General features: G+C 43.8%; 2 protein-coding genes across 2 annotated transcripts in view; one reads left to right on the forward strand and one right to left on the reverse strand.

Moving 5' to 3' along the window:
• Positions 1–1,026: 1,026 nt before the first annotated feature.
• smim15 (small integral membrane protein 15) lies at positions 1,027–4,013 on the reverse strand. The gene is made up of 2 exons (XM_044197619.1): positions 3,858–4,013; positions 1,027–1,742 (listed from the first exon to the last, which is right to left on the reverse strand). Exon 2 carries the CDS (start codon positions 1,709–1,711, stop codon positions 1,487–1,489), a length of 225 nt encoding a protein of 74 aa, XP_044053554.1. The 5' UTR covers positions 1,712–1,742; positions 3,858–4,013; the 3' UTR covers positions 1,027–1,486.
• A 525-nt stretch (positions 4,014–4,538) lies between these two features.
• Positions 4,539–19,233, forward strand: part of LOC122876831 (zinc finger SWIM domain-containing protein 6-like) — a 49,032-nt gene continuing 34,337 nt past the window's right edge. The window contains exon 1 of the mRNA XM_044197614.1: positions 4,539–7,312. Within this exon, the coding sequence (XP_044053549.1) occupies positions 6,880–7,312 (433 nt within the window). The 5' untranslated portion in view covers positions 4,539–6,879. The remainder of the gene's footprint in view (positions 7,313–19,233) is intronic.

A 19,233-nucleotide genomic window follows, 5' to 3' on the forward strand; every position in this document is an offset into this window, starting at 1 on the left:
TGTCAAAGTCAAAAGAATGAATAATGTTACAGTATATTGATCCCCAGTAAGAAGTTCTTTCACTTGAGGTCAGAGTGCATGTTGGCCACAGAGTTGCTGAAGAAAGTTCAGCAGGGTTACAGATGCTTGCCAAAAGAGCAGTATGAATCCTCACTGCAGTTGAAATCATGGTCTCCCTACTCAGTATGATTTTCTAAATGCTCTCAACCCAGGGATGAATACAATTTCAAGAGAAAGAAAAGTGAAAAGGAATATGCAGAAATGTGCGCATGTCCACTTGTCTGTATTTAGAATCATCTATTTTAACTGCTTCTATAAAGTTCACAGGTACTTAGAATCACAGTACCTATAAAAAGTATCCATCCCTCTGGACTTTTGAATATTTTATAATTTCACACAGAGTCACAGTGAATGTAATTAGTTTTTAATACTAATAAATTAAAAAAAGACTACCAAATTGAAACAAATAAATCTTTGAAAATAGATCTAAATTAAGAACATACAGTATATAAAACACAAAGTATCTGCATAACAATAAAACCAGGCCACTTCACTCCCTTCAAGTCAATATTTAATAAAGGCACCTATTGTTGGTCTTTTACAGTCGTTAAATATTTTTTCTGTTTTTGTTTGACCTACCTGTACTACAATGGGTTTTCAGTGCCTTGGAAATTTTCTTGTATCCTTCTTCTGGCTTGTTTGGATGTTCCTTTGTCTTCATACTGTAGTTTTTTACAAACTGACTAAGCAGGAGTGGGACCTTGCAGATGCAGTAGTAAATAACCTAAATTCACTTGTCACACCCTGATTGTACACAGATATGTTCATGCATGTGCTTAATTTTGATTCATTTGTTTTCTTTTTGACATGAGTATTTTCTGTCGAAGAGTACATAAAAGCCTAATTACATGCACTCTGGTTCAGTGTTACAATAAAACATGAGGGGATGAATACTTTTCATGTGCCCTGAATTAAACGCAATTGTGATACTTTTTCCAGTCCAAAATCAAATCCACAGAAAGGAAATCAGTTTTTCTTATCAACCATGAAAACTTTATTGATTAGAAAGTAGTATTTTGGATATTTTGCAAGTGACTTGGAAAAAGTTCCAGTATGCTTATTACATCGTCAATTCAGCAGAACATGGATGCTAACAATGGAATGCAAGGTGTTGCAACAGCTGCACAATATTATCAGCGGACCTCTGTAAAAAAAAAAAATATATCATACAGATGACCACTGTGCTCTTGCTGACCAAAGTCCCACTGGGACGAGCCTCCTCCGGGCAGTACTGTCTGTCTCAGCACTGTTAGGCCTGTAGGGCCAGTGCCTCCTCCTATCCCGGACATGAGGCATAGTGGCCCTGTGCTGACAGTAGGGCTGGGACAAGGAAGGGCACTGTGTCATTACTTGGAATAAGGAGGGCTGTGAGCGTGGTGGTTGCTCCTCCTTTTTTTTTTATGCCCTCATTCTACCCTCCACAGGCTCAGTCTTTCTTGGTCCTCTTGGCCTTGGCTATGTTTTCCTGACGTTTCTGCTTTTTCTTCTGTTCCCGGTCACGTGCCTCGATCATCTTGGCCAGTTTCCAGGACAGCAGTGCGCTGGCAATGAAGAGAGGTGTGAGAGCCAGTATGACAGTGGTGAGGAAACCGTAGGGGTCTTTGGCAGCCCACTCCACCACATACTCTGCCCATGCCCGAACGTCAATCATCCTGGTCAGCAACGATGAGGCTTAATCAAACCTGAGAAAGGGTACCAGGAGAGAAAGCAGTGAAAAGCCAGCGCAGTGTGATATGTAGAGGGGAAAAAATCAATCAATTAAAGGACCTTCTACCAATAATGATATTAGGAGTGTGTGAGTGGGTGTTAAGGATACAATCTGCTTTACAGTGTATGCAATTTCATAATCATCCTGTCAGTAATTTATAGTCATATAGAGCATTTTCTGGAAAACCAAATGAGAAATGGATCAACAGAAAATGTATTATAATTGACTTATTGTCATTTATTGAGGACAAATACCAAATATTTGCTGGTTAAAGCCTTTTAAATGTGAGACTTGGCTGCTCTTCTCTCTTTTATATCATTGTAAATTGAATACATTTGGGTTTTGGACTGCCAGTTGCACAAAAAAAGAAAGTTGACAAAGTTACATTGGACTCTTCAAAATTGTGGTTAGTCCAAGCCTTACACCAGATATACACAACCTTTCTGGCTAATCAGCAAATTAAATCCCTGATCAGTTAAGGTACTTTGTCACATTGATGCAAGAAAAAAACAAACAAACCCATCAACATAAAAATCCTATATTGCAGGGCTTCCTCATGACCTATTGGTTAAGTCACATACCCACAACATCCATGGTTCAATTTGAGCCAGGGACCTGTGTTGCCTATCATACCCCTCTCTCTTTCCTTGTTTCCTGTCTTCCTCTTTACTGTCCTATCTATTAGAGGTGGAATTGACAAAAAATAAGCTTTAAAAAAATCATATATTGCCATAAAGCAATCCTGCTCATTGATTCGCAACATTGCCCACAATGACCTAATACACACAGAGATACTGAAGCAATAGCATTATTAGTTGTATTATTATTACTATATAAAGTAATATTGTATTAATAGTAGGGCAAAATCTCTGACCGTTGACAAATTGATATCATCTGAGGGTATATATTGTCATAGGTCCAATCCAAACTAATATTCATCAGGATTTCCTGTTCTGAGTAAAACCATATTAAAATTGCCCAGCTGATGCTCATCATATTGGGCTGCATGGTCATAGGGAGCCAAAAATAAGTGGTGAAATTAGAAGTAGTAGTTCAGTCATCCAGGTCATGGGATATCCAGTACTTCTGAGTCAAAGGCAACTGGATTTACTGTGTTTTATTGGAGGTTTGTCGTCACTTATTCAAGAACTGATGAAGCATCTTAGACGAATAACAAGACATGTTCAAAACTTGTAAGAGAGTAACGAAAGTACAGCTGCTTTGCCTTAAAGACTCTGCAGTTTGATAGCAGATATGACACTGGAGCCATTTTGAGTCAATTTCAGTTGGGCCTCTCAAGTATTTCAGAACTCTTTCTGGAAAAACACCTGACTTAGTAACTGTTGAGTACAATTTGTCACACTATAGTCAAAGCCAACATTACAATGACATATGATACGTTATAACGTTATATATCTAACGTTATATGGCAACGAGCCCAGTGATAATAGTCACACAAAAAATGACAACTGGCCTTTATACGTTAGCTGTAACGTAAGCTAACGGTTAGTTCCAAATGAACTTACTAAGATTAACACAGAAAGCTTACATTATATTTTGAAACACGTTTTCACGCCATAAGCCATCGTTATTACAATGCTACCCACTGGCATCACTGTCATGACAAATCGAGTCATCAATATGGTTTTATCGAGCCATTTAATATAAGTTACTGCTACTTGTCAAGCGCTCCTACTCATAAAATTGCTAATGACCACCGGCTAACTAGCATTAACCCGAGTAGCAGCTAGCATACGTTAGCTGTAACAGTTAATCAGAGACAAAACCGTTACAAACAATCTGTTGCTCTGGAAGCAGCCTCATACAAACAAGCTAACACAACAAATTCATTTTGCCTGTCACCGTCATTAGCTAGATCGGAATTTCCGAGATGTGGATAAAATATTTACTTTTATTCTAACGTTAGCAACACTAACGTTAGCTAACCCGCCCATCTATAACGGCCTAACTTTAAGGAGCAAGAGCACTGACTCTCGGCTAAGCAGCGCAACAACAATGCATATCAATGCAATATATTTTCATATTGGTTAGTAGTGTTAAAAACGAATTAAACACAAAATAAACTTACCAAAGTGCAGAGATTTCTTTATACCCACGATAATAAGTACCAGCTCCTCCCTATTCCAGGAAGTGTAACTGGTGAGGTTCCTCCTTACTGATGATTGGATATGACGTTTACCTTAAAACATGGGAAATGTAGTCCTTCAGCCTTAGAAACTGGATTTATTAACCTTCAAAATACAGGGAAGGCTCCTGTTGCACTACAAGCACTGAAATTCGTATAAAGCTCTCTCCTTTGGTGACCGTGAAACGACTTTTTGCCTTTTTTATTGATCATAGTTGCCTAATATGCGTAACTTTGTGATAGTCACTGTGTGTTTTAGTAGTTGTGATACTCACACAATCTTTGGAGCTTTAGCAATGTGGGAATGTCCTGTAAACGCGAAAACTTAAAATTAAGCAGTATTTAGTGTAGTGCTTTGGCTATAATATTGTAGCCTACAATTTGCATAACTGTACAGTGGTAATACAAATATTTACTAAGATAACTTAGTGTTCTTATGAAGCTTTATGTGCATTATTTTCTTAACCTTAAACTGCTTGACAGGAACAGAGCAAAGGTTTTTAAGAGCACCCAGTAAATGTAGTAAACCATACAAAAAATAGACATGCAGAAGAGTGAGTGAAAGCAGCAGTAATAAATATATACATAATGTAATACATTTACAAAGGCAACAACACCATTTTTATTATTTTTGTTCTTTTATTCTTAAACATATTTTAGGAACATGAACTTGTGGCATAATGTGATTTGAAAGAACTTTGGAAGGGTTAACCATAATCTGAATTACTCTGAAATCAAAGCCTTTGAGATTGTTTTATTTATTTGGGTTGCAGAATAAATTTAAAATGTAAATTTCAGTGAAATTAAATCAAATATTGTGTCTTTGTGTCTGAGTGGATGTGTTATATGATATATTTTGATCAGTTTAATAATAGGAGAGCAGACCTGTGAGCAGACAGTTGCTGGTTGAAACCCCCCAGACTATCTGTAAAAGTGTGGGTATAGCACACTCTTGTCTGTTGATATAGGCTGCTATAGGTTGATATAGTCAGGGTTCCCTACAGAAAGAATATGAATAGCCTATGTGTGCCATGAATATGCTGTAAAACAATGTCCACTGGATAATGATTAAAGTAAAACATTGGATACAAATTAACAATACAAAACTCTTGAAAAAACACAATGTAGTCAACGATAAGGCAATAAGGCATTAACTGTGTAAAAAAAAAAAAAAAAAGCTAAAAGCTCCACTGGCCCTCTGAGAAAGATGACTATCATAACAAAGGAGAACCTGCTGGCTTTGCGAACTTCCTGTGGGGAAGTATTGAAACCAAATCAGGTTAGGCCACATCTGCTCTGTCCATACGGCATGGATCACTTTCAGAGCAGTTCAAAGGCCAGCCTTTTAGACCTACTCACAGAGGAAGGAGAGGGGCAGCTGGGAACACATGCAGACACGTTGTAAACACACATTCTAGTTTACCAGCATAGTTTTGGCCAAGTTTTATAGACAATTTAGAAAAATATCCCCAATCTGGTGCTTATAATTATTAGCTTCTGTCTCATCAGGGGTGGAGAACCCCCTGGGTTCTCCACCCCTGATGAGCAGCCGCACCCTAAACCCCTGATGATTTTACTCCTACAGAAGTAGACCCCCTTTTCATGACACAGCTATGGAACTAACATTATCAGCAGGCAGGGAGGAGGACCATAAAATGACTGCACCACAATTTATAGTTTTAACAGCTCCACTAGTGGTGTGTGTCATAATGGTTACAAGAAAAACCACTAGTCTGGCTAGATCTTGAGGAATTTCCAACATCCTTTGATTTTGCTTTTTCTGTTGCAAGTTGATAGACTCAACTACTGGAGTGAGTATAGGCTATAGAGTAGAGAACATGACTAGACCCAGAGCTCTTAAAGAGGGTAGGCCTACTCCAGTAATTTAGTGTTGCACTTTCAAAAAGTTGGGACACTTGCGAAAAAAAGAATGGTCAAAATCGATGCATCTTAAGTCACCATTATGGGTGAAGCTCCAAAACCACTGGATCCTACACTTTGCATAATGCAACTCAATAGCATCATAGGGCCTTCATGCCTGGTAAATGCCAATGTCGCTCAAACTCTACATCCCCAGTCCCAATCCAAGATAATCCTGATGACATCATTAAAGTTATTTTCTCAGATTTACAGGGAGCTCGTCCCAAGCCACAGAAGATGCCTACAAGTGTTTTCACAGACTGAGTATGCTACTGCCCCTATATACAATTATACATGGGTTTCATGTGCAAATTCTGTGGAGGGACTCTTACGACCCTTAATTAAGATGAATTTTCAGTGTGTGTGTGTGTGTGTGTGAGATCTTGTCTTTCAGAGAGTGTCCATATAGGCTGCAGCACAGTGGGCTAAACCAAAGAGCTGACCAAAATGACTGATTAGTGACTACAGAGGACAAGCATGTCCAGCTCCATATCTTTATGTTCCTCCTCCCACGCCCTTTCTGTCTTTGACAGCTGAGAGTCCTTTGGACTAAAGCTTCAAAAACAACCATCACGTTGTTATTGAAGAAGCCAGAGCCCGGGGTGGTAGCACAGGCTCCAAAGGAAAAAAAAGTCAGTTTTCTTGCCCCTTTTTACCCCTGTGGGAAACTGCGAGACCGCCCCTGGATTAAGTCCCCGCCTTTAAACTCAAATAAGAAGGAAACTTCAAAGGACGTCGGCCGCCGGGGCTCCGCCCTCGCGCTCCAGAACGGCTTCACAAAGGATTTGCCGACGTTCGGGAATTCCGCCTCCAGTTCCTTTTATAGCGCCACTCGTGCGCTGGCAGCGCTCCAAGATCCCGCCCATCCCGGTTACTTTGACAACACAAAGGACTTCACGGAACTCGCAGGCGCCGCCTACCTTTCCAAATAAGGGCAGTCTCTCCATGAACGGCAAACAATCGGTGCGAGATTGCCTCTTTCTCTTCCTTATCCCGTTTATATGATCGGAGAGGAACTGCGCTTCAGGTTGGAAGCGGTGCGATCATGGCCGAGCGAGTCCAGCAGCCCCCAGCCAAGCGGCTCTGCTGCAGGCCCGGCTACAACCCGGCATGCAGGCAGGGGCAGCGGGCTGGAGGAGTCCTGTGTGGCGGCGCAGGGTCCGCTCCGGGAGGGTCGGGGAATGGAAAAACGCACAACCCCGAGTCGTTGCTCGACATCGCGGCACGCAGAGTCGCGGAGAAGTGGCCGTTCCAGAGGGTGGAGGAGCGGTTCGAGAGGATCCCAGAGCCCGTCCAGCGGAGGATCGTATACTGGTCATTCCCGAGAAGCGAGAAGGAGATCTGTATGTACTCCTCTTTCAACGCCGGAGGAGAGGAAAGTGGAACTAGTGGGGACAATAATGACGAGACCCAGCTGCCTTTCCTACGGGGTGTCACTCTGCTAGAGGGTGGCTGGGTGGACAACGTATTACAAGTCGGTGAGTGGACTATAACGTTACAATAATGCAGGAAAACAGCCAATAATAAACAAAATATCGAACTCGCGCTGTTTGCCTTTTTCTATGGAACCATGCCAGTCTTTTAAATGGCTTGTTTTTGCCTTCCATAGCCTTGTGTATTATAAACAATGCAGGGTATTTCCACACCAGTCTACCTTATAGCTGTGTGTGAATAGCCTATTTTCAGATAAGCCCGTAATAGTAGGCTAGCTCACTTCTCCTTGTTTTTACGCACTGAACGGCGCACATTGAATTGCTCAGAGCCATCCCAATTGGAAGCTTAGCACTTTGTTCCTATTTTTATGTCTTTCCAGCTCTCCATGCCCCCACCAATGGATACGCAGACAAAAGCCCCCTATATCTTTTCACCACTGGCTAAATAGACGATATTTAGAAAGGGTGGGAGGGACGGTGATTTAAAGCCACAGTGCTTCTATTTTGTTTGCCAAACACCTTTGTGAGACAGACTGAAGCTTTTCTGCTGCCTTCCCAATATTCAGTTAAAGCCCAGGCCATATGTAGCTGTTAAAGGCAAAGATTTTCTCTCTGCTGCATTATTTGTGGTAAAGCTTGGAGTAAACAGAGGTGCTGTAGGCTCAGCAACCCCCTGCCTCCCTGCCTGGCTGCCTGCCTTTGCCAGAGCCACAATATTTCACTGCAATCGTCAGTGCAATAGACTCAGCTGTCAATCCGACTCCCCACCCTTGGAAACGGTTCAGGATTCTAATCCCATTAACCTCCCCAGTTCATCTGAATCTTAATGCATTCTGCAAACAAGATTTTATGCATGATCTTCTTCGTCCTCCCTCCCTCACCCTCTCTATCTCTCTCCCTTGCTCCCTCTCTCACTTCTTGGCTTACTAACCCTCCAAAGAATCTGTGTGGAGATGGCTTCAGCTCTTGTGGGCTCAGAGAATGTGCAGTGCACAATAGTAGCCATGGAGCAGGCAGACAGGCAGGCAGCTCTCCCTCCCTCTCTGGCCTGTTTACCAGATTCCCCAACATTAGACTCATTTATGTGCTCACTCTTTTGGGGCTTTAGGAAGCGAAACACCCAGCACGGGGTAAAGTAGTGTAAGGCGTCAGTGAGGAGATATGTATGGCTCTGCTTTGGACAAATAGTGACAAAGAGGGTAACGGGGTCATTATTTTTGGCCACGCATGTGTTTTTGTGTGTGTGAAAGAGAGGGAGAGAAAAGAGTATGTGTGGGGGTTTGATAAACACAGAGGGGGATTGTGCATGCATCTGTGTGTGTGCGTGTGTGTGTCTGCATGGGCTGTCAGTTTCATCCTGCATGCTCATAGAGAGTGGAGGATGACAGGCGAGCACACAGCAGGAGGAGGGCATGTTATGCTGATTGCAATTTTTGCCCCAGAATTTTTTTTTTAAGCTGGGGAAAATAAAGCCAAGGAAGAGAAAATGATAAATAAAAGATGCAATCTACTCCAGGGGACAGGCAGCCACTGGAGGATGAGGGCTTAAAAGCAGGGCAGCATGGGAGGGGGCTGTCAGCCACATCACACACCACATGTATTGGCCCATCAAACACATACAGTGGGTCTGGCCTGGAAGAAAAGTGCAGTGTGGTTGTCAGGGTGTGTATATGTGTGCACACAAGCGTTCATGGCTTTGTGTGGCTTCTGGTGTGTGTGTGTGTGTGTGTGTGTATTGTCAGTGGGATGGGATTCAGTGTTGATGATGAAAGACAGTAGAGCAATAGGATAGATGCAGAGGTTATTGTGTATAGGGGGGGGCTAATATATTTGAATGGATCTGCTGTCGTTGTATTTCTCTCCTCCCCCTCTCATCTCATCCTCCACCTCCCTCTCTCTCAAGTGAGCAGCTATAAAACTCTCCATATTTACTCCCCTAAGGCCAACTACCAGCCCCCAGTCTCCTGTGATTATTTATCTTTTTCTCAAAGACATTAATCACACGCTTTTTCCTTTTTTCTTCAATCTCTTTCCATACGTCAGTGCTGCAGAGGGAATGGTTAGGGGGATGGCAATAGAGAGCAATAGATCGGGTGATATCAAGAAAAAGAGGGGAAGCCTAGAGGGAGAAAGTGGGTGGAAAATGCAAAAGAGGTAAGAGGCATTGAAATGGTGATTGCAAGAGAAGGGGATGTATGAAAGTAAAGAATGAAGCGCAGAGAAGGGGAGAGAGTGAGATGGATAGGTTGTTCTTTCTCCCATGCGAGCTCATCTGTTCCAATGCCAGCCTTCGAGATAAATATTCATATATGAATGTAAGTGTTATCTAGCAGTCCATTGCTTCTCCTGTTATAGTGGTGTTATAACAACCCAGCTTCAGCCCTCTTGCACTCTTTCTACTGTCGAATCAGTAATAAATTTGTTAGCCGCTGACCAGGTAGTGGATCACATACCTAACCTCAACCTGCATGAAAAGGTTCTGTGTGTAATAATACATTAAAAAACTGCATATGAATAAAATGAAATATGCATGACGCTTCGGAGAACAGTCCCATAACATCCGCTGTATGTCATTAAAGTTACATTGTCATGAGCTGATCACAGAAATATCCCAAATATCTCACTGATGTGCCAAGTTTCCATTTTCTGTAGGTTGTCAATCAGAGTGTGCCGTAACTTAGAATCATTTACTGGTATATAGAAAACTTCCAGAACTGCCTGTTCTGATCACAGCATCTGTTCTCCAGCCCCCTTGTGTAATTTAGACTCGGCAGCTCATCATGCTGAAAGGAAGGCTAGTATTATGGTGCCCCGTCCTCTAATTATAGAATTCTAATCCTATGGCTCTAACATGGCATGACAAAGCATGTTTGCACTTCATTACCCTCCTTCCTGTTTTAGTCCTCCAGTCTGGGTTAAGTTCATCCCCTCTCTTCTCATTCATTTATAACATGTACTCTCCCGCTCCTCCTCCCTTTGACCCCTCATTCCCGTATTTCTAGCTAACGCCTCCAGGGCTTTGTGACAGGAGGCAAAAAAAAAACATAACCCCCACCACCACCACCACCACCACCTCACTCTTACTATCCTGTTACCGTAAGCCCCATGTCCCCATGGAGTGACATACTGATGCCTGGCATATGTCGCTCTCTGCAATGTCATTAGCTTAGGCTACATGCTACAGCCTGTTTATCCAGCTCTCCTTGTTAGGCTAATTTTTCACATGAAGCTACATGTCATTTTATCATGCTGCTGCCCCAAATCTGAGTGATGAGGTGGACACTTTGTTGAGGCTGTTTTAAATTCAATAAGAATGAAAGTAGATATGCGTATCCTGTAGCCTGTTTTTGGTATATTTTCCATGGTGGTGTTGTTGGACTAGATTGCTTATAAAATTTTGCCGTTCCCCTGCCTGAAATATCACTGAATGTCCATGGCAGTCATGCCTGTTTGAGTGTGAATGTCATCTTCCTATGCTCCACCTATTTCAGAATGAATTGGTGTGTGTGTGTCTGTCTGTCTTTTGCTTCTGCATGCTCATAACTCAGGTTAATTTGTTCACGCTCTGGAGAATCTTAATTAGGTTTCTGCGTCATCTACTCTCTCTCTCACCCTCTTTTTATCATGATGTCAGTGAAACAGTGAAATAACAACCAGGCTGGTGGTTCCCTGTTTTTTTTTAACCTATTCCTTTTTTGTAACACAGATGGTGAAAATCATAACACAGACTCTCGTAAACCTTATGTTTAGCTCCTAAAAAGCACACTTTAGGTGTATGAATAGAGGAGCAGTAGATCCATATGTCATTTCCTATTCACTTTAAATCACATGTGTACTTAGCATTCAGGCAGAACAGCGACAATATCAGACATCATTTACAACAATACAACACATAGACACAGACAACACCCACACAAAAAAGGGGCTGATAAAACAACAAAGAATATTTGCACACACTAGTAGGTTATTGTTTGTGTGACAAAGCAGTAAGCCAAATGCCAAGGAGAAATCTGTACCACTTACAAAGGTGGAGTAACACTGAGCATGTTTGTGCAAGAACACACTCATGCACGCACACACATTTTTGTACTCTGCACTTTTCTTGAACTAAGAATTCACAAGGCTTTTCAAAGGGCTTCTTAAGGACCCACATCGACATTTCAAGCATTTTGTCCACGAAGGTGCAGAATTTAAGATGCCAAACTTAAATCTTGCATGAGCATGTTGTCTGCGAGACGCTATCAGGCTGAGCTGGGTTTTTGGTAAGTGAGGGCTTATTCTTTTTTGTTTGTGTGTGGGCTGTTTCTTTTCATGTGGGTGGATCTGGTTTTATTTTCCTGTTAGGTTAGAGAGTTCCTTTATCTTTTTACAATGCCCGTCGAGAATGAGCCCACATGCCTACCACCAAAGACAGAGAGAGACAGAACGCTTCTGAATATGCTGTTTTTCTGTGTGAAACCAATATCTTGTAAAGAGGCTCAACTTGTGACTCAGGAAAGTAAACCTTAAAGTCAGATAATCAGATGCCGTTTTCTGAACAAGCTCTAAGGTGAGACTGTTGAAGGAGCAGTGATCCTGGATCCGGTGCCTCAGGTCTACCCCCAGCCATGTGACTGTCCCTGGGCTTGTATCGTCATGGAAACATGGCTGAGCCTAGAGCTAGTGTAAACAAATGGCTGTCCAAGAGGGAGAGAGAGAGGGGCAACAACCACATCCGTGTGAAGAGTCTTTAGGGAAAGTGCTCTCTCTCTCTCTCTCTCTCTGGCTGTGTGTATCTGAGAGAAGCAGATTCCAGGCCTTTTTCATAATTTGTTGGTTCAATGGAAAGAAGATAGGATACATTTCAGCTGTCGTGCAATGGATAGCACGTTAGCTTAGTCTGTCTTTGTGTGAGTGTATGTGTGTGCGCATGCAAATGTGGCTGTGCAGATGTTTGTGTAGGCAAAGGATTGTGAAATATTTTTTTATGTTTTCAGTTTAATATCCCTATCGTTTGCTATGTAATATTGCTTAGTGTTAGATCTGGATTTACAAATCGTCCAGGTAATGAGGTTTTTGTTTATCTCTAGTTGCGTAGAATATCTTCCATGTAAGATGAAGTTAGAGTAAGCAACACTGTAAATCTGAAATGTGTTTACATGATAATTACTTTCATTCTACTCATAATGAGTTTCAGTACAGGCTCAATTTCCGCCTTCGATTCCTTACAGACAGTAAATCAGTTTTCAGTCTGGGTGGCCCCCTCAAGGATTGAACCCATAAAGCAAACCCTGACATTGCCATGCTGTACCCATTGATTGATAGACGATCACTGGTTCTTTTGCTAGCTCTGTCATGTTCCCAGCACGTCAGAAGTTTCCAGAAGGTCAATGGTTGTCACAGTCCCAACTCCAAACTCTGACCAACCCCATTCCCAGACCCAGATGTGCCTCTAGACAGATTATTCCCACCACAGACCATAACTTCCTCTAGCCAGCCATGTTCCATCTTCTACACCCAGCCATAACGGTCTCCTGCTTTTCACATTTCCAAGACTGTACCCAAGATGTACAATTAGACATCTCAAGCTAGCTCTGTCTGCCTTATTTCCAGTCCTTCCACCTGTACTGGAGCCAGCCTCCCTCCCAGTCCCAATCCTGGTCCCAGACATAGCTGTTTCCTCCCTGCCCCTCTTAAATCACCATTCACAGTTCCAACCCTAGCCACCTTGCGTCTGTCACACTCGCAGGCCTATTACCTGGTTGCCCAAAGACCACGCTTCGAAATTACCCTGCACACTAATACTTGTACAAGATCAGCATTGCCTCTGTTAAAATAAACCAGCTAAAGTAATAAAGTTCCAGCATGTGCTCTCTAACGTCTGCCCCAGTCCCCGTTCCAGCTTGACTTGTCTCCTGTCCCAGACTGTGGCTGCTGGGTGTGCGTCAGCACAGCTACTCGGCTGGCTGACTCTGTCTAGGAATCCAGTGCTCCTTCAACAGAGCCTCTGCCCCTCTCTTCTCTGTGAGCACAGGGAATGGAGCAAAGAGAGCAGGCGATAGAAAGGCTACTAAATCCACAACGACAAGGCCCTATTAAAGGCTGTTTTTTCTATTTCATTTAATGACTTTTATTACCAGCCGCCCTTCTCTCTTCGATTTGACAATAATAACAACAGGGGAATGCAGCACTCAGCGTTCTCCTATCTGATGCTCCCTTTCACTTTTTTTTCCTTTTTAATGAATTCCTCTTTGCACCAATGGGCTGCTGAAATAAGCACAAAGCAGTCCAAGACTCTGCTTACTGCAGTGGAAGGTCCAATGTATGTATACTGTGTGTGTGTGTGTGTGTGTGTGTGTGTGTGTGTGTGTGTGTGTGTGTGTTCATTTATTGCACATGTATGAGAATATATGTTAAAGACTACACATGCTTTCACTGTTGCCACAGAACAGAGCCTCTCTGTGCGGTTTGGTCAACAGCTGTTTTCCCCAGAAGCCAAATAGCTTTGGATCAGCCCAAAGGCTACAGATGATTTTGAGTGTTTTTGTGTGTGTGTGTGTGTGTGTGTGTGTGTGTGTGTGTGTGTGTGTGTGTACATAATCACTGTATACTTTGCCGAGGGTAGAAAGTTAGCTGCTGTTGTCCCAGATTAGGGGCAATCTTTTTATCTAGCCTATCCCAGACACAACTGAAGGGTATAACTTTGGCTCGTAGTGCCATAGTAGTTTCTACGTTAAACTTTTACCATAGCCTCTGCCTGATGAAAAGAGGCCACCAAGGCCACAAGGATGTTCCTGAGTTGTGGCAAACTAACTAACTTGCTGTTATTCTAAATGATTGTTGGGTTGAGAGTGGAGTATGGACTTACTCCTTCAAGCTGTTTCCTGGACAAACACACTCTCCACCAAATACTTACGCAGGATTGTAAGTAAAAGGTAGATTCTTTCGGCCCGTTTTTATCTGTGTGTGAATATGAGCATGTGCGTGTATGACTTTGTGTGTTAATGGCTCAATAAGCATGTTTAGGCTGTGTGTCAGGCCGAATAAAGGTGAGGCATGTTAATGATAAGAGGGTGGATGACATTCCCGTCTGTCATCATTCCCACCCTTGCACACACACACACTTGCTTGCACACATGCTTAAAGACACACACTTGTCTTGTGGTGCCAGTGACTAGGCGCCTTAGAATAAACAACAGCAGAGGATGAGGGTTTACCTGCCACTGACCCCTATCGCACACACATACACACACCAACAGAGGTGTTCACTCATCGACCGGCCCCTCCCCCAGCATTGAGCTGGCCCAGTGTTGACCTCTTCACTTGACCCCCAGGGATTTACTAAAGTCAAAGGTCAATCTGGTGAGATTGTCCCTCCAGTGGCCGATTGCTCTGCTTGAAAGACATGCCCATGCTCACATTATTGTTTTCCAATAATCAGCACCTGACCGAAGTCAAATATTGCTTGCTTGATTGAATGTGTGAATGTGTCTTTTGCATGTTCCAATAAGCAATTTCTCATCTGAGAAATCAGTCCGAGAGGGGACAAAGTACATGCCCAGTTTTGTTTTTTTTTGCCCTTTTGTGGAACAATTGGGAATCCGAGTCAGATTGAGAGGGGGAGTTTCTCTCTTCTTGCCCGGCAGGCTCAAGTGCCGTGTGAGCAATGCAGAGGAGGAGGTCCTGAGAGTGTGAGGTGCCACTGGCTGTGCCTGGTCCAACGATGTCGTGGCTGTGGCATGTGAGACATGCATTCACTGCTCTGTGGCAGAGATGAATAGAGCTAGAAAGGCTCTCCAGGCATGAGAGACGGAGAGACAGACAAAGAAAGAGAATGAGAGAGAGATGTAAAAGCAAAGAGAGGAAGGCTTTCAACTGACTGTGGAATTTAGTTTGCCCCTTTTTAAAGAGTTTTATCTTGAAGGAGTTCTTTCTTTTTCTTTCTTGCTCATTTCCTTGCTTGCTTGTTTTTTTCTTACCTCATTCCTGCCCTTCATTTTCCTGTCGTCTTATTTTCTTGCTCTTCTACTCCTAATCACTCCATACCTGTGCCTATACCCTCCTTCTCTTTCATGCATTCCTTCCTTGTGTTTATAAGCTCTTATGACCTCTTTTTCTCCCCTTCTCAATTTTCCAGTTTCATTTCCCAAGCCAGGCAATAGAAACTCATATCTTATTTACACTGCCCCTATCTAGAGACAGCATGTTTCCATAGTGTTTCCTGTCTCTGAACTCCCAAAAGAAGGCTAGCCGGCTAGCTAGCTCCTGCTCTCTGTGCTTTGGTCAGTGCTAGCAGTCTGCATCCAGACCTCAGGGGCTATCACTGTTTCTACATTTAGAAGCTCTCTGTTTACCAGTGTCTGGGCTTAGGAGAGGAACAGGACTTGGCCTATTTGCTGTGATGTCTTTCTCTGAAGTTTGTAAATGATCCTTACCCTGATGTTTTGAGGACCACCCTAGAACCTTTTCAGGGTTTGGCATGCTCTGCCCTTCAGAAATTCATCTGGTATCATTACTTTTTATGTTAGTCATTTATGTGCTCAATGAGCAGTTCAGTGCTCAGTGTCTTCCTTGATGACACTTTGAATGCTTATTGCACAGGTCAAGTCACAGGATCAAATCTTTTACTCAGGTTTGGTATCGAACCTCAATACTTTTTTGGTTGTTGGGGGCTTTCAGGTACTGAAAGCTAGCATCGAATGTCTGGTTCAACTCAAAACCTTGTTTACTTATTCTTTGATCAGATAGTTCCTGATCAAAATCAAATTTTTTACCAATTATACACTGTTTTATATAGACAAAGTACTAGTAGGGCTGCTTGTGTTTAGACCATATTGTCTATCTGAGAAAAAGGGGACTTTGTAGAAATTCACGCCTGTATTTCTCAAAGTAAGGTATTGAAAAAAAAGTATTACTATTATATCTGCACTAAAACTGGGATATCAGCATTAGTAATGAAAAATTTTAAACCATACCCAGCCCTATGGTTTTACAGAGCATTGTAGTTGCTGGGTTTGAATCTGGGTATTTTGGGGTACATCCTTTGCCATAAGCCTTTGCCAGAAAAAAAGCTGTGACAGCTTTTTATCATTAGTGGCTAGCAGGAAATTAGCACCATGAAATAGGTTGTATCTATGCCATGCTCTGCTCATAGAACCATACAGGACTTGAGTGTAGGTGAAGTACAGATCTACCATTGTGGTTACTTGACATTGTTGAGGATGACTGTCTGCCACTGTGTGTTACTGCCACCCTGTCTGTCTGCATTCTTGCCCAAAACTTACTATCTGGCTGCCTGACTGTCTGTCTGCCTGGCTGTCTGGCTAAATGTTAGCTGGCTAGTTGTCCCTCGTGGGTGGCTACATCACCTCACCTCCTACCCCCCTCACATCCAGTGACAGCCCACCCCAGGGAGACATGGGTAATGGTCCTCTCTGATGTACAGCCTGACTCAATTGGACTGGATGGCAGACACACGCCTAAAATAACAAAAGGAGGGGAGAGAAGGGGGGGTGGTGGTGGGGGGGTGGAGAGGGAGGAGGAGAGGGAAGGAGCGAAGCGATCGATAAAGCAGGGACACATCGCCTAATAAAGATTTATTCCTTTTTTTCCCCCTCGCCATCCGCCTTGGCAGGGCAGAGAAGGGGAGGAAAAAATGTGATTAGTGGACTTCTTCTCCCAGGGTGGCTCTGATAGCATGTGCGTACACGTGCACAGCAGTATGTATACCCCAATGTGTTGTTTGTATTTTTTGCATCTCTTGTGTGTTTATCGCATGTGTCTCTCCTTCTCCCGAGAGCAAGGGGGTTAAAAACAGTCTCTGTCGTTTGTTCTGCCGGCAGTGGCACTAGCAGCTGCAGCTGTGTCCCTGCCTCTCTCTCTTCCTGTCAGCTAATATTTAGTTAATCTTTGGTCTGGGACCTACGGGACTGGCCGGAGCTCCTGGTGCCCCATCCATCTCACACTGATCTATATTCCATGCTGGATCCCTGTGCCATTAACCACCACCAAGGGGAGGAGAGAAGGGGATGGAGAGGCGTAGAGGTAGAACGAAGCGGAAAGGGCAGATGGGTGGAGGGAGAGCCGCAGAGAGACAAGAGAGTGATGGAGAGAAAGCAATTGGGGGGGGGGGCTGTCTACCGTCTCAACACTAAATGAGAGGGAAAGGGAGGAGAAGAGGTGGGCTGGCTATTCCAGCCATGCACAAAAATGTCTCCCCCTAATTTGGAAGAAAAGTCGAAAAAAAATGCAATGCAAGAAATGTGTGAAGGGATGCATTTGTCAGGTTTTTTGTTTATTTTTGGGGTGCACCGCTCCCATTCATTCTCTCCCACCTCCGTATTTCCTGCCTTATTGGATACTGCCCTGATCAAGTCTTGTATATAGAAGAGCAGGTGGAATTACTTAAATCCAGCTGAAAAGAGAATAGAGTGTTTCCACAATGAGGCATGAAAGGTTGAGGAGGGAAAAGGTGGCGTAGGTAGAGGAGGAGGAGGGGAAAAAAGAGGCCGAGGTGTGGGAGTGAGTGATCCATATGCATAGAGTGGGCCACTTCATTGCTATGCATTGTGTAGTTATGGGGGGGGGGGTGTCTACCTGTGAAGGCTCCAAGTGCTGAGTCACTCACTAACACAGATGAAATGCTTTTATCCCAGACGCCTGGTCCATCTGAATGGAATATAATAGGCCATAAAGTGCTTTGCTAGCAGTGGCTGCTTGCCCCATGGCAAACCCTTGCCCTTCATGCCCCTATTCCAAATCTCATTTCACCACTTTTATGGAAACAAAGCGTGTATGCGCTCTGCTTTAATTACATCGTTTTTTCTCCTCCTTTCACTGTTTTCTCTTCTTTCCATCCCTCTTTCCTTGTTGTTCCTCCTGCAGTGCTTCTCAGGCAGCCACAGAGAGCTCTCTCTTCTCACTTCAGCCCTTTTGTCTACACTCCCTGCGTACCGCCCCCCGTCAGTCATGTGTGATCCCTTTGCTGCTTTGTGTGTATGTGTGTGTGGGGCACCTGTCTGGGATCTCGGTGTGTGTTTAGGGTCATGCCTGCAGGTCATGCGTAATGAATAGCAGGGCTGTTGCTGAAGCACAACTGGTTGAGAAGGAGGTAGCCAGAGAATAGCGCACCAGTGACGGAAGGAGAGGAGGAGGATGTAGGGATGGATGGGAAGGAAGAGAGGAATGAAGGAGCAGGAGGACCAGCGAGGGAGGAAGGGAAGAGTGGTTGCGAAGCCAGTGAGCCTTAACCACCTTCTGTCAGTATGTCTGCTCTCAGCGCTGTTTTCTCTCTCATAGGAATCTAATGGCTTTTCCATTGTCCTCTTTCCAAACCTCCACCATCACCCTCTCCCCCTTCTCTCTTCTTTCTCTCCCTCTCTATCGATGTGCTATTTTTTTCCTTTTACTCCATCTCCTCTCACTTTCCGTTTCTCTGTTGAAATTCTCCCCCAAAGTCTTTGCGCTGTGTTCTTCTGCTACCTCCCCTCCCGTTCTCTCCCTACGTCCTTCCAGCTACTGGCCAGGGGAACAGCTGACTAAATCTAAAGCTGGGGCCCCTGGCTCTGGCCCCGGCCCCAGCTCCAACTCTGCCACAGCCTCCTATTCTCAGTCCCCCTCCCTCCATGCCTCCCTCCCTCCTCTGGCCTCTAGTCCTGGCTCCTCTCTCAGCAGCCCCAGCTCAGCCCTGGCCCTGCCTCTGTGCCTCTGCTCCAGCTCTGCCTGACTCTCAGCAGTTCCCTCTGACCACCCCCCTCCATCCCACTTCGGAGCTGAAAAGCCTCAAAACCCCTCTCTTTCTCTCTCTGTTTTGCCTATAAGCCTGCACTCTCTCTTTCTCTTTTTCTGTTTTTTCACTCTGTATTTCTTGTTAATTCACTTGCTCCCCCTCCTCCCTCCTCCCCTCTCTGACGGGCTGTAACTGGGCCCCTGGTACTGTCCCAACTTATCTGGACTGAGGCCTCATCCAGGTTGGCTGCAGTTCAGTT

Source organism: Siniperca chuatsi, linkage group LG5 (genome assembly GCF_020085105.1).
Source record: "Siniperca chuatsi isolate FFG_IHB_CAS linkage group LG5, ASM2008510v1, whole genome shotgun sequence".
Taxonomy (NCBI): Eukaryota; Metazoa; Chordata; class Actinopteri; order Centrarchiformes; family Sinipercidae; genus Siniperca; species Siniperca chuatsi.